Source organism: Musca vetustissima, unplaced genomic scaffold (genome assembly GCF_032173495.1).
Source record: "Musca vetustissima isolate MV318-11 ecotype Yass unplaced genomic scaffold, APGP_CSIRO_Mvet_v1 utg561, whole genome shotgun sequence".
Taxonomy (NCBI): domain Eukaryota; kingdom Metazoa; phylum Arthropoda; class Insecta; order Diptera; family Muscidae; genus Musca; species Musca vetustissima.
In genome coordinates this window covers 383,121-398,928 of record NW_026886958.1, presented here as the reverse complement: position 1 = coordinate 398,928, position 15,808 = coordinate 383,121, and the positions used below count along the sequence as shown (strand labels likewise).

The 15,808-nt window shown below is 33.9% G+C and overlaps 1 protein-coding gene across 1 annotated transcript in view; it reads left to right on the top strand.

Moving 5' to 3' along the window:
* Positions 1-15,808, top strand: part of LOC133334454 (segmentation protein cap'n'collar) — a 138,828-nt gene that overhangs the window by 90,329 nt on the left and 32,691 nt on the right. Inside the window, exon 4 of the mRNA XM_061542750.1 lies at positions 15,336-15,418. Coding sequence (XP_061398734.1) covers positions 15,336-15,418 — 83 coding nt within the window. The remainder of the gene's footprint in view (positions 1-15,335; positions 15,419-15,808) is intronic.

The following is a 15,808-nucleotide window of genomic DNA, read 5'->3' as shown; positions in this document are numbered from 1 at the left end:
TGATTAGTCAAAATAATGTTATTGGCTTGCACTTTTTATACATTGTCTTGTAACAAATACAATTTTGGAATTTACGCAAGTTCATTGTTGACATACAAAAAACATATGTAATGCCATCTGCTTATTTCGAACAATAACATTTTTTTAAAAAAGCCCAGACAACTAGATGGGTGTTGAAATTTCATTTCATGCGACATTTGATGATTTAAAAAAATAAAATATGCGTAAAATTAAAAAAAAAATCAAGGGGCAACGCAAGCTAAAAATATTTTTTAAAAATCTTCAAGACCCTCTAAAAATATTTATAACCAGTAAGGAAAGTAGTAAAGTCGGACTGGGTCGAATTGGACAAATCGGTGCACTATTTATGTAAAATCGAACAAAAATATATATGGGAGCTATATCTAAATCTGAACCGATTTTCACGAAACTTGGCACACATCATTCTGGGCGTAGGTTAGTACTCGATGCCAAATTTCGTGCAAATCGCAAGATATTTAGGGACTTTGGTGCACCATTTACCTTAAATCGGACGAAAATATATATGGGAACTATATATAAATATGTGCCAAATTTCGTGCAAATCGAAGAATATATAGGGTCTTTGGTGCACCATTTACATTTAATCGGACGAAAATATATGTGGGAGCTATATCTAAATCTGAACCGATTTTCACGAAACTTAACACACATCATTCTAGACTTAATTCAGTACGCTGTGCCAAATTTCATGCAAATCGAAGAATATATAGGGTCTTTGGTGCACCATTTACCTTAAATCGGACGAAAATATATATGAGAGCTATATCTAAATCTGAACCGATTTTCACGAAACTTGACACACATCATTCTAGACCTAGGTTAGTACTCTATGCCAAATTTCGTGCAAATCGAAAGTTATTTAGGGACTTTGGTGCCCCATTTACCTTAAATCGGACGAAACTGTATATGGGAGCTATATCTAAATCTGAACCGATTTTCACGAAACTTAACACACATCATTCTAGGCCTAATTCAGTGCCTTTTCCAAATTTCGTGCAAATCGAATGCTATTTAGGGGCTTTGGTGCACCATTTACCTTAAATCGGACGAATACATATATGGGAGCTATATCTAAATCTCAACCGATTTTTTTGAATTTCAATAGGGTTCGTCCTTGGGCCAAATAAGTCACTTATGCCAAATTTCATCGGATCATAAATGCGACCTGTACTTTGTTTACAATTTAACATATACAGACGGACAGACGGACGGACATGCATAAATAAACTCAGAAAGTGATTCTATGCATATTCTAAAAAAGGAACTATGGGTCTATCTCGTTTCCTTTTGCCTGTTACAAACATATCCACAAAGACATAATACCCTGTACCACAGTGTGGTGAAGGGTATAATTAAGAGCCATCACAAGCGATCATATTTTCAAAAATATTTTTTAAGGGCCAAAATACACGTGGATTATATAAAAATACTTTTTTTAATACTCATCAAACCCGTGTTTTTTTAATATTTTTTAAAAATATTTTTTTAAGAGCCAAATAAGCTTGGGTCTTTGAAAAATATTTGTTTAAGAGCCAATTGATGCGTGGTCCACGCCTTCAAGTAACCCTTAAAAATACATTCATAAAAATTACTATTTTTTATGTTTGCTTTATGATTATGTAAATTCAAAACTTTTGGTGGACCTAGAAAAAATGTTTTATATTTTAAGACAACCCCAATCTTCCTCTAGTCCCTGATATATATTTTTATTTTTTTTTTCCTATTATGGTTTTTGAAAAAAATTTTATAATGAATTTAAAGATATCCTGGACATTGTTTCCCGAAAATAATGGATTTAATGGCTACCACGTGGATATATTTTTGTTGATCCTTATATCCTCCGAGTATAAAATATTTTTGGCATCCATTTTAATTTCATTCATAGTTTTCTTGTCCAGCATTATTAATTTGAGGTTATTCCACACTACATACACCTTCAAGAAAATTCTAAAAAAAATCGACAAAACAAAAACCAACTCAAAATTACAACATAAAACCTGTTTAGCCAAAGAAAATAAAAAATACAATAGTGTGTACAATATAAACCATATCAAAATGTGGGCAACTGCCTAGCTAGTCAGCCACCATGTTGGAATATACTGCTACAATAACAACAAGAACAACAAAAAACCATAGTTAAAATAACAAAGAAAAAAATCAAATTGAAATAATGCCAACAACAACAACAGCACTAGGCTGACTGCCAGCCATCCAGCTAGCTAGCAGCAGTCACAAGGCGACGGCGCAAAACTAATTAAAAAAAAAAAAATACAAATAAAAATACCTTAAAATCCCTCCACACTTCCAACCATCGAAAAAAAAAAAACAAGTTATAATTGGAAATGGTGCGAATGAACCCAAAAACTCAAGTCTAAAAAACAACAAGAAAAAACCTCCACTTGACGGTAAACAAGCCAAGCCAGACTCCTCTGGAATCAAATAAGAGCATGAAAAATAACCACCTTCATGGTTGTTTTTGGTATACTAACGTCTCTGAGAATGTTCAACCAAACAGCAACAACAAAACAAAAAACACCACACAATTTAGCTCCGCCTCTTTTTCATACCCTAGTTAAACTGACTTTTGTTACAGCCATGCATGCATGTTTCTGTTTTGTGTGTATGTGTGTACGCAAGAGTGTAATGTGCGCCTGAGCAACTCTCATACTCAGCACAACGGTTAACAGTTAACTCCTCTCACTGAGGTTGTTATGTATATGAACTCACACACACACAGTCACTGCCATTGCATGAATAACAGCCAACGCTGTGTATGGTGTTTGTTGTTGTTGCTATGTTTTTTTTTTTGGGATAACCACACCATGTTGTATTTTTATTTCTTCTTATGGGGATATTTACCAAACCCACCTTGGGCGCAAGAGAGAGTGAGAAATACAATATAAACCGTTGTGTTGCCTTCTCTGTTTGTTAAACCTGATTTGTTTCAATGAGGAAATCTTAGGCAGCCATTTATGGGGCTTCATGAATGAGAATGGCCCAATAATTTAGAATCGAATTTGAATTTTTATACTTCAAACATACGTTGAACGATTCAAGACGCGTTTTGTACAACTGGCTCTCGGTGCATGACGGCGGAATTTTTTTTTGGAGTTTACCCTCTCTGATTGACAAAGAATAAATAAAGAAAATTCATTTTTGTGTGTGTGAAATAAAGAATATTTTTTGATTTTTTGAAAAATCATGCAAAAATAAACAAAAACAAAAAAATTGCAAAAAATAGTAATCAAGCAAAAAACAGCTGTTATCAAAATTTGAAAAAAATCAATTTTTGTTAAAAAAAATTGCTTACATAACATATTAAACCAAAAAAAAACTATAACAAAAGGAAAATTATTACCAAAAAATAAAATATTACCAAATAAAATTATTTCCCTCCATTTGTTAAAATTAAAGTGAAAGTGCACAAAATAATAGTTATTACAACATATTAAATCTTATTAAATAATATAAACAAAAACAACTTCACCAACAACTAATAATAATACCTGGCCCCATTTGTGAAATTGAACAAAATTACAACAAATAATTAACAATAACCATAACAAAGGATTAAAAATAATAATAATTGCCTATTGGAAATAATTGATATGTGACATCTTTTTTCAAACACAAAACAACCATTGTGAAATTATTGTGAACAAACCATCCAATTAAACAATTGTGTGATATTATTACACACTCAAGTGAACTAAAAAATTTATAAAAAATAGTTGTTATAGTTTTTTCACAACACAATTATATTTGGTGGCATCATCACTTCGTTTCTTCACTCTCTTTCTTGCTGTCTCAACATTTTGTCAATAAATTTCATAACACACCACATAATATTGGATTAATTCAATACACAACAAAGAAGAGGTTTGTATAGAGTATGTTAATAAAATATAAAAAAATAATAAAAATAAAAATTTATATAAGACAATTGTGGATTTTTAATTTTCGGTACTTGAAACAGAATGTTGTTATAAACGATTTTGACGAACGAATTTCCATCCAGGGAAGGCCGATTTTTAAATTCATGCCTGAGAGAGTGGAATTTCAACAAATCCGACGGACGTGACTTTATTACGCTGGAGTAGCAGTGAGTGGAGCGTCATTTACATAAATTCGGTCGTAAATATATATGGGAAATATATCTAAATCCGGACGGATTTCTAAACCTAAATTGATGTCTACAAAATTTTACACATGTCATTTTAGACCTAATTCAATTTCCTATGCAATATTTCGTGGACTATATGTATATATATATATATAAAATATATATATATATATATAAAATCGGACGAAAATATATATGGAAGCTATATTTAAACCAATCTGAACCGATTTCCATGAAATTTAAATGACAGCATTCTAGACTCAATTTGGTACGCTATTCCAAATTTCATCTGAATCGGACATTCCTCGGGGTTTTTGTGCACCAATTACATAAAAATTCGGACGAAAATATACATGGGAGCTATATCTAAATCTGATTCAATTTCAACATAAACATAACACACAATTTTCTGAACTCAATTTGATACGGTATGTAAAATTTAGTCTCAATCGGTCATACTTTGGGAGTTTGGTGTACCATTTTCATAAAATCGACCGAATATATATATATATATATATATATATAAGGAAGCTTTATATTTAAATCGGAACCGAGTTTAACAAAAACATAACACATTCTAGACTCAATTTGATAGGCTACGTTAAATTTCGTCTCAATCGAACATATCAACTAGCATTGGACTGTAAATTACTGCGAAGCAAAATACCGAATCGGGAAAAAAAGTTGCATACCTCCAATGTCCGTCCTATTGCATCAATAGATTAATAGTCAACCATTCCACCTACACTGGAAAAATATTGCCATGCTCATTCGTTGGTCAGATCACCTTCTACATGGATAATTTCGTTACTTTCCGGACATAATTGTGGCCTGTAGATCAACTAGAAATTCTCACAAAAATAAATTTTAATCAATTTCATCTCCTAAATACCATTGGTTCCAAAACTCGAACTTCATGCAAAAACTCAGGGTCATGATAGCGAAATGTGCGCCCACTATAGTGGTAATGGCAATACTAAAGAATATTGGACTATTTAGACCCCATTAAATATTTAAGTATAACTCTCACATCCAAGTACAAATAGAATATACTGCCTACTTCTCCGATATATGCCCTTCCGGAGTACAAAAATATCGATACAAAAGTCTTGGTCTATGTAACCACCATCATCACAACAAGCATACGCAGGTCCCCTTTCATGATGTTCGAGTCATAAATTGGAATCTTGGAATTTATGATCTGTTGGAATACCGGATACTTGGATGTATGCCAGAAAACATTCAGAAGTCTTTTAGACGGACAGAAGGAGGGTGTCTACCTGATGTGTGTCTTGATAAATGAGCATATGGGGGTTTTTATAGAAGAGCCGGCGGCAGTAGTTATAGACTGAGCTGAAGGGAGTCTGTTTAGTATTCATAGACGAGTACGAATTTTCAATTGATTTGATCTGAAGACGGAGGATTTCTTAATGGACAACCTGAAGGGAGTCTTAATAGACGAACTGTTGGGTCACAAAAACTTTATAGAATATCTGAATGGTCACACAGTCTTTAGACGTGTTGAGTTGAGTCGTTATAAATAAACTGAGGGTGCAGAGAGTGTTAATATATATATTTTTAGACGAATATATGGATCACAGAGACTTTAGAGCAAAGCTGAAGAACCACAGAGTCTTTAGAGGTGAATGGAAAGGTTAAAATGTTTTAATTGATTAACCTGGGCAAGTAATGGGAGTCGTAATAGGCGAGCTGTTGACAGTCTATATAGAGGACCTGATGGGAACATTATTTACGAACTTAAATATCTTTTTAGACGAACTAGGGCGTTTGTTAATAGACGAGCTTCCGAGAAGAAGATACTTCAATTTAATGTAATTATTTTACGAAACTGATTTGTGGCATGCATCTTATTTTATATACCCATTAGATTTTGATCACATGCTTTCTTAAAGATATAATTGGAGGACTAAAGTTTATTTTTTCATTCTTTCGGATCTTGCCTTCACCAGGACGTGTCATATTTTGTCCAAGTGTTCAATATTTTTGTTGACTCAACAATAGGTGCATTATATTCGGGCCCAGTAAGTTTTCATTGTTCGGACACCTAAACGATATAAAGGGTGATTTTTTAGAGCTACAGGAAATTTCCTCAAAAAAAAAAATAAAATTCAGAAAAAATTCATGAAGCCTTTATTTTTATTGATGCAAATACTGACCGCTACTCTTTTCAACATTTTACCAGTACCGCAATGGGATCAGGCAGTATTAATACGCGAGCTGATGGACAGTGAGTTAGTATAGTTGAAATAAAGAACTAGGGAGTCTTTACATAGAAAGTACAGAAATAGACGAACTGAAGGACCAGAAAATCTTCATAGACAAGCAGAAAGGTCAAAAAGGCAAATTATAGACGAAATGAGTTTTTTATAAAGAAGCGAAAGGTCTAAAACTGAAGGACAGAAAGTCTTTATAAAAGACGAGCCTTAGTAGTGTAGTAAGGAACCTTTATAGCTTGCTATGTACTGGCATAGCCTCCATTTTACAGTCCCGTCTCGTCGCCATACTTCCAAGCAGCTTTCCTTATTGACACCTCCACCTCTGTCACCGGCTGTTTCTTCCAGCTTCTCACTGGCCACATAATATTCCATTAACTGCTCGTGCACATTTGACCGTCATCATTATCTTCTAGGGCGGCTACTGTCCGTCGGTTAAGTTTTAATTCATTCCATTTTTTTAATTTGTTCACTTTAAAAATATTAAACTTTTTACTGAAAAACAAAATTTTGTAACAAATATTCTATTTAAATTAAACAAAAAATTAAAAATAATTAAAGACTTTGCGATTGAGAGAAAATGTTCGTAATTTTTTTGAGGGGTTTTCATATCCTATGAATTATCGAAATACCAAATTACCGATACATTGGTTTATAAAATTTCTGATATTAGGACGTACATTTATATGATTGCAATATAAAATTATGGTACTATATTGAAATTTGTTGCCAAATAGCAGAAAATGTCACTAAGATCTTCAAAATACGGAGTGCATTTCACACATTTTTTTTAAGTTTTAATCCCTGTATAACTAAAATATCCAATTAAACATAATTCAATACTCTTCAATTGTATATAATCTCCACCACCACTATAACAATTGGCTCTAACCTCAAACAATTTACCCGTTTTCTGTTACCAATAATTGTCAAACATACATATGTACAAATATAAATACACATGTTCCCTGTTCATGAATACATGTTTATCTAATTGCGGCTGTCAACAACCTACCTCTACTACTCCACATTAAATATTTACCAACAACAAAACTGAACTAAAACTACCAATTGTGATAAATCAATAGTTTTGTTTGTCAGCTATCTCTCACACGTTTATATCCTTTATCATCACACATATCCTGGTGTCCTTATGTCTTCTCTCTCTACTTCCGTTACAATAAATACTATCGCTTAATAATCAATCGACATTTGTAACTGGCAATCAGTGGTGGTTCGGCAGGACAGCAGCAACATAAAAAAACAAACGCCCCGCAATTCAAGGTGACATTTTTAGGGTTTGTGGTTGGATGAAGGGTAGTCAATGGTCAGTAAATAAATAAAGAGACAGGACCCCCAGAAAACAACAAACATTATTCCGATAATAACATAGCAATTACAAATATATGTTCTTCTGATCACCTTTTAGTTATTCCACAAGAAATACAAAATACCCAACAGGCCTACAATTTATTTATGTTTTTTTCTAGCACATCGAAAAAGGACACATTTTTCCAACAACAACAATTGTAATTGTAGAAATTATTATTTCACCGGAGAACAAATTGTTATGCCATTTGTTGTGTGTCTGTCCTTTTTTCAAAAGGGGTCAATTTTTTACACTTGGTCTATTCAATTTTTGTTTGTTCAAGGCTATGAGGAACAAATGCAATGTTTGTCTTACCACAACCTTTCCAAAATGTTTATATTTTTGGTAAAGAAGACTTCCGTTATTCAAATATGTGGCTAAGAAAAAAATAACATTCAGGTTGGTTGTAGGCCTAAAATAACATTCACACGAAGTGCATGACCACAAGTTGGATTGTCTTAGGGAATGAATCTTCTGTTAGTAAATTGTCTTCTGACAATAGAATAGCTGCAAGAAGTCTTCTATATTATTATAGGTGATCAGCAGGGTCACAACCGCTTATTAGAAGAGCTGAAGGGCCATCGAGTCTGTATGGGCGAGTGGAAGGCCCATGAAGTTTTAACAGATTGAGTTGAAGTCGAATGTTGTCTTTATAGACAAGCTGTGTATGTTTTCATACACGAATTTATGGGAGTATATTTAGAGGAGCTGAATGGAGTCTTTACAGAAGAGCTGGAATGGAGTCCTGATAGAGGAACTGATGAGAGACTTTATATTTGAAGGATAATAGAGTCTAGAGGGTCACAGAGATAATAGAGTCAAGAGGTCACAGTCATTATAGGCGAGTGAAAGGGTAACGAAGTTTCAGTAGATTGAGCTGATGCCAAAGGGAATCATTATAGACAAGGTGTAGGGGGTCTCTTAAGACGTGCTGAAGGAGATCTCTTTCTAAGAGCAGAGGACGTCTTTATAGAAAAGCTGACGCTGGCAGTGATATACAAATTGAGATGCCAGACAGTGTCACTAGAAGTGCTGAACGACCACGAAGTCTTTATAGACGATTGGAAGTGCTTCCAATTTTTGACGGATTGAGCTTGAGGACTTAAGGAGTCTTCACAGACAATTTGAAGGTAGACTCTTCAGACAAGCTGAAATGTGTCTTTATAGAAGAGATGATGGGAGTCGTTATAGAATAATCACAAAAACTTCATAGAAGATCAGAAAGGCCACAATGTCCATAAGGGGTGTGGTTACAGACGAGTTAATGGGAGTTTTTAGAAAATAGGTGATGGCAGTATATTTATATGAACTGTAGGGTTTCTTTAGATACGAGCTAAAAAGCCACATCGTTTTTTATAAACGAACTGAAGGGCCAGAGAGAGTCTTAATATATGTGGTGAAGGACAGAGGATCTGTATAGGCAAACTGAAAAATTATGGATCAGGGAATCTTCATAGACGAGTTGAAAAGCAGGACGACATATAGGGAAAAGAAAGTCTCTTTAAAAAATCTATAGGGACAGAGTAACTAAAGGGATTCTTTAGAGATGAGCTGGAGGGCCACACACTTTATTATATACGGACTAAGAGGCAACGGAGTCTTAATAGACGTGCTGAAGGGCAGGAAGTCGGTATAGACGAACTGAAGAAATAGGAGTCATTATAGACGAAAGACAGGGGATGAGTATAGGCAGAAGGGCCAGGGATTCTAATAGAGGTGTTGAAAGGCTGAAAATCAGTATAGCTAAACCAGAAATTCTTTATGGAGGAGCTGAAGGGCTAGAACGTGTTGATCGACAAGTTTGAGCGCAAAAAGTCTTTGTAGACGAAATTAATGTCAGTGAGTCTAAATAGTCCAGCTGAATGTTAAGAAGTCTTTGGAGGTTAGCAAATTTTCAATATAGGTGCACGTACTACCATAGCCTCCATTTAGGAGTCGCGAACAATTTTTAATGGTTTTGAAGTTACAATCCTAACATCATCTTCCCAACTATATTTCTGGGAGAAAAAAAATAGCTGGGAAAATATTTTTTTCCAACTCAGGTCAATATTTTTACATTGCCTCCATATAAAAATCTATTCTAATTTTCAACCGAAAATGTTTGTAATTTTATATAAAGGGACCTCAGAGGATAAAGGCATCCTAAAAGATAATTTTAAATTTAAGTCCATGATTTGACATATCAAAAGGTTAGATTTTGGGTGTATTCCAGGTCCTAACTTTATTTTTCAATTTAAATGTCAGCATCTCATAGTTGAAAAAAAATCTCCTGAAAAAAACGTTTCCAATACTTACTTACTTAGCTGGCTTGTTACAGAACGGTTGTTCCATAAGGCAAGCTTAAAAAAGATTTCCAAGCGCGTCGGTCTTGTGCGCAAATCCACCAATTTGGAAGCCCACGTTCCAATATGTTGTTTTCTACTTGGTCTTTCCATCTAATTCGTGGCCTTCCCCTTCTACGGGAACCGTCAGTAGGCTCGATTTTACATGCCTTTTGAGCTGGGGCATTCTCATTCATCCGCACAACATGGCCTAGCCACCGTAGTCGCTGCAGCTCAATACGACTGACTATGTCGATGTCCGCGTATAAATTGTAGAGCTCGTGGTTCATTCGAGGCCGATATTCACCGTCGACGCAGATCGGCCCGTAGATCTTTCGGAGAATTTTTCTCTCAAACACCCCAAGCGCTGCCTCATCTGCTTGCGCAAGTACCCATGCTTCTGATCCATATAATAGCACGGGTAGTATCAGCGTCCTGTAAAGTGTGAGTTTGGTCTGGCGAGAGGTGGCCTTGTTTCTAAACTGCTTACTTAGACCATAGTAGCATCTGTTGGCCATCACAATCCTTCTCCGAATTTCAAAACTGATATTATTCGTTTTATTTATGGCGGTACCAAGGTATATAAAGTCTTTAACTACCTCGAAGCTGTAGTTCTCAAGTTCCACAGTTGGTCCGAGTCTACTGGACGTCTTGCGCGTTGATACCATCAGCTTGGTCTTCTCGCCGTTTACTGCCAGACCCACTTTGGCAGACTCCTTTTCACGTTTCCAATATTGATAGTATTTTGTGCGATTTTCGGAATTTTTGAGTTCCTAGCCATATTGTAATTTGGTATTTCGGGTTCTCGAAGGATAAAAAACCTCGACATGGCAACCACATTAGGGTTCTTCCCATCGATTTTGGGCGTTGTGTGGTTATAACCGCATTTTCTAAACTAAGTTTCAGCAGATTGTAATTTCAGTTTTTCATAGAAGAAAAATGTATCGGCCGTATAGACTATAAAAGTTCTCGATTGACTTTCGGTATTTATAAGGCCCTAGCCTTATATTTTAGCCGAGATACGTGACTCTTAGATGGAAGATAATTTTAAATTTAGGCTCTTGTATTTTTAACTAAATCTTTTTTCAAAATGTCCTTAATATAATTTTATTTATTTTTATTAATGAATATATTTTAAATGTTTTCCATATTAAAAAATATTATTCCCCCGTAAAACAAATACCTGGTGTAAAAATTCTTAGAAAATTCCCTTTTTTTTCATACAAAAGATAAAAATTTAAAATATTTATTTTGCCGAAGAATAGTCCTAAGAGGAGGGAGGGAGGTTATCCAACTGACCCCTTAAAAAATCATAATGCCTTCATTGTCATAACCACACAAACCCACAAACTACATAATTATGGCCAAGTGTCCCTCTCTCTCTCTTAAGTGAGTTTAATAACCTTTTTTGTTGTTGGACTTTTCACTCCCAAAAACAAGGCTAAACCAGAAACATGTTGTATAAAATTGTATGGCGTTGGATGGCTGTCTTGGTTGTCTGTCTGTTGGACTGTTGTTAAGCCGGCTGGTGCTGGCTGTTACTCTAGAACAACACCACTTGAAATGGGTTCACCAAAAGAAAAAATGAAAAGAAAATTTAAATAAACATTCATTACCCAAGAATTGTTTTAACCAACAAGAAAAGGTGAAGAAAAAACAACACCAGCAGTCTCTTAATGAAAATAAAGCCAGGTTTTTGGTTCACTGCTGTTGGCTAGAACAACATAAGCATTTTTTTGTTTCAAATAATATTTATTTAGCCATGGTTAAGATATTTTTTCATCAACAATATCAGATGGTAACAATCTCTAAAACCAAATGGTCATAAGATAATATCATCGGTCACAGGCCAATGGAAAATGGGGTCTACTGTTTAAAGGAAAAATGGAAAACAGGTTTATTTCAGCCTTGCCGAACTTTTATATTAGGCATTAAAAATAGTAATTTTAAAATTTAAATGTTTTGTTAATAAATAACTATTTTTGAATAACATTTATTTAACATTATTTTTAACACGATTGCGCCAAATTAGTTAATATGGGTTCTTTGTTGATTTCATAGGGGGTTCTCTTCGGGTTCCAAAAGGCCTCATTTCTATAGAAGTTCTTTTTTTATACTATACTGGACCTTCTTAGAGATATATTCCCCTCTTTGAATTTTTTATGGATGTAGAAGAGGTTTTGAAGCGTCTTATTTCCAATGAAGGTCTTTCGAACTTCGTATAACTTTTTGAAAATTCTAGAGGTCTCTTTGAAAATGTTTCATCTACAGAAGGCCTTTTCAATGAAGTTTTGTCTATAGATGTTCTCTAGAAGTACAAGGCGTTATCAAAAGACAACCATTTAAAAATGTTTTTAAAGGTCTTGGTTTCAACGAAGTATTTGGAAGGGGCTTTTGTTCATCGAATACCCTCTGAAGCGTCTTCTGGCCATTGAAAGTATTCTAAGAGTCATCTATCCTTTTGAAAGGTCATACAAAAAATTTTGAAGGGTCTTCTGGCTATAGCAGACCCTATGAAGGCGTTTCTGACCATAGAAGTTTATTTGACAGATATTTCAGCCATAGAAGTCATTTTGAAAGGTACCCTTTGAAAATTACTTTATCTACAGAATACATTTTCAATGAACTTCTGCCTATAGAAGTTCTTTAGAAGTAAATGTGTTGGTTCCAACGAAAATCTTTTAAAGGGGAAGTTTGTCCTGAAAAAAATCTTTTTAAAGAACCTTCTGTCCAAGGAAGACGTTTTGAAAGACATATATTCTTCTGAAAGGTCTTAGAAGACTTTGGAAGGTTATTCTTTCATATAAGACCTTTTGACGAATCTTCTGGCAGACCTTTGTGAAGGGGTTTCTGTTCATTGAAGTTCATTTGAAGGGTCTTTTGGCCATAGAAGGTCTAAAGGTTGTTTTGAAAATTCTTCAATCTACAAAAAACATTTTAAATTTCTTAGAAGACATTTTGAAAGGGTTTTGAGGCCATAGCAGGCCTTTTGAGGGATTTCCTGGCTATATAAGTTCATCTGAAGGGTCTTCTGGCCATAGAAGGCATTTGAAAGGTTTGGAGAACACCACATACAGACACCTTTTCAATTAACTTTAGTCTATAATAGTTCTTTAGAAGTAAATGTCTTGGTTCCAATGAAGATCTTTCAAAGGGAAGTTTGCAATATAAAGCTGTATATGGTATTTATATCGAAATAATTTGGAAAATACATATGAGAATTTTATAACACAATGTAGAGATAGGTAAGAGTGTCAACAATAAAGAAACACTGGATTGCAAAACTAAACACAATCTCGTGAGTGGAGAGAAATTAAAAGGACTACAGGATTTCTAAAGGCTTCCTACACTTTCAATTTTTTTAATAAAAGACCCATAAAGATCAATTCTGTCTATAGAATGCAATTTAAGAGCTACTTTATATAAACCTGATTCAAAAGGTCCTGAGCTTATTTGAAGATCTTGTATAAATAAAAGTGACTGTGTAGAAACCTCTTCGAAGGGTTTCTATGGTATTAAGGTGTTATTATTATTTTTATTCAGTTATATAGGATCTTTTGACGGGTCTTCTGAGCCTTGGAGACCCTTTGACGGGGTTCCAGATCTTAACAGGTAATTTGACGCGTCTTTTGGCCATATAAGGCTGAAGGTAGCTTTGAAAACTCTTTAATCTACCGAAGACATTTTCAATGAACTTCTGCCTATAAAAGTTCTTCAGAAATACATATCTATGTTCCAGCGAAGCTCTTTTAATGGGAAGTCTGTCCACAGAAAACCCTTTACAATGGATAGAAAGCCCCTATCCATAGACGACGTCTGAGAAGTCATCTATCCGTTTTGAAAGGTACTCTGTCATATAAAATCTTTTGACAGTTCTTCTGGCCACATAAGGCCATTTGAAGGCTCTTCTGGTCATGGAATGCATTTTGAAAGGTTCGGAGGACCCTTCATCCATTGAAAGACCTTTTAAATTTAATTCTGTCCATAGAAGTTGTTTATAAAATAAATGTTTTCCATATAAAGTTGTTCTTCTTTCTATGTTAAACCTTCATCCACTAAATGCGGAACTATATTTTCTCCATCAAATAAAAAAATCCCTAATTACATGTAAAATACTCAATATAAAGAACTAAACACCTCAGCACCCGTCTGTATTTTTCAATATTTCATAACCAATTTTTTTCCAACTGCTAATCTTTTCTAAATACCTTTGGGAGAAACCTAGGTAAAAGTTTTTTTTTCTTTTTTTTTTTTTTTTTCAAAAAAAATATTTTTTCTATGATTAATGATGGTCATTAATTTGATGTTATTCATTGTCATTATTTATTTCAGTACATTATGAATTTAGTTTTTTTGTTTTATTATTTTGCCACCACAACCTCTCATAATAATTTACTGAACTTCTATTTGTTCTTAAAATATTTTTTTGTTTTGTTTGTTTTCGCATTTCAACGGAATTCTAACTATCTGGAGATTTGCAAGGTGGTCGTTTGTGACTTTGACTAATCGACAATAATTAATAATTTCTGTTACTTTTTTTTTCATAGAACAAATATTGATTGTTGTTAAATATTTCATATAATAACAGCTACTGTTTGTATTTATTTCTTTTGCTTCTTCCCATAACTCCCCCGGGCCATGACGTGGGCAAAAATTTGAAAATGTAATTCACCTTTTTTGGGGAATTCAAAAATTTGAAACACCTTTTCTCTATGCTTTAATTTTAAATATTACAAATATTTTGGTATTAAAATAAAGAACGAAAATAAATAAATATTGAAAATATGTTTCCCTCTCTCTGCTCCCTCGCTACAAATTGATCACTCTCTGGGGTATTCCATTTACCACCAACCTCTACTACTTCTCGTTTTTTTCTCTTTTTGGTTAAAAGTCTGTCAATCAAAATATTTATGCATTTTGTGCATTGTTCCCTCTTCGTCTTTTGTATTGTTTACTTTCTTGTGAATTTTTTCGATTTTTCTGTTTGATTCTTCATCTGCTTGATTTTTAACTCTTTCTGTGGTCCAGTCTCTGTCAAAGGCCGGCCACACTTTAAAACAAAATTCCAATACCATGGCCAGTTTTTTTTCAGGAATTTTGTCGGCTCTTAACAACAAGGATTTCTTTTGTCTGTTTGTGTGTGTCTGATTTTTTGCCTTTTACAAATCCTTTTTATCTTGATTTTTGTGTATTTTAATTGATTTTCGTCATAATTTTTTTGTTTTTCTTCCTCTTCTCCTTTTTAGGTGAATACATTCGTTTACCACTGGATGATATACTTAACGACGTTATACAATTTGCTGAATTGGCTGGCGGTGAATCGAACGAGGTAAGTGGAAAGAGGATTTCAAATCTTAAAATTTAAATGGATTTCAATTTATAAAATTTTGAGAGGAATTAAAAAACTACTATAGGAGACTTTTTATATAGGAGACTTTTAAAGAAATAATTTCCGAATATTTAAAAAAAATCTCTATTGAATACATTTTTAAGGGTTTTCTGACCAAAGAAAATTTTTTTGAAAACTCTGAAGGTCTCTTTGTTTCATTTTCAGAAGGACATTTTGAATGGTCGTTTAGCCATAGAAGGCATTTTGAAAGATCCTGGAGTATACCTTGAAAATCCTTTCATATACAGAAGACATTTTCAATGAATTTCTGCCTATAGAAGTTCTTCAGAAGTAAATGTCTGAATTCCAATAAAAATCTTTTAAATGGAA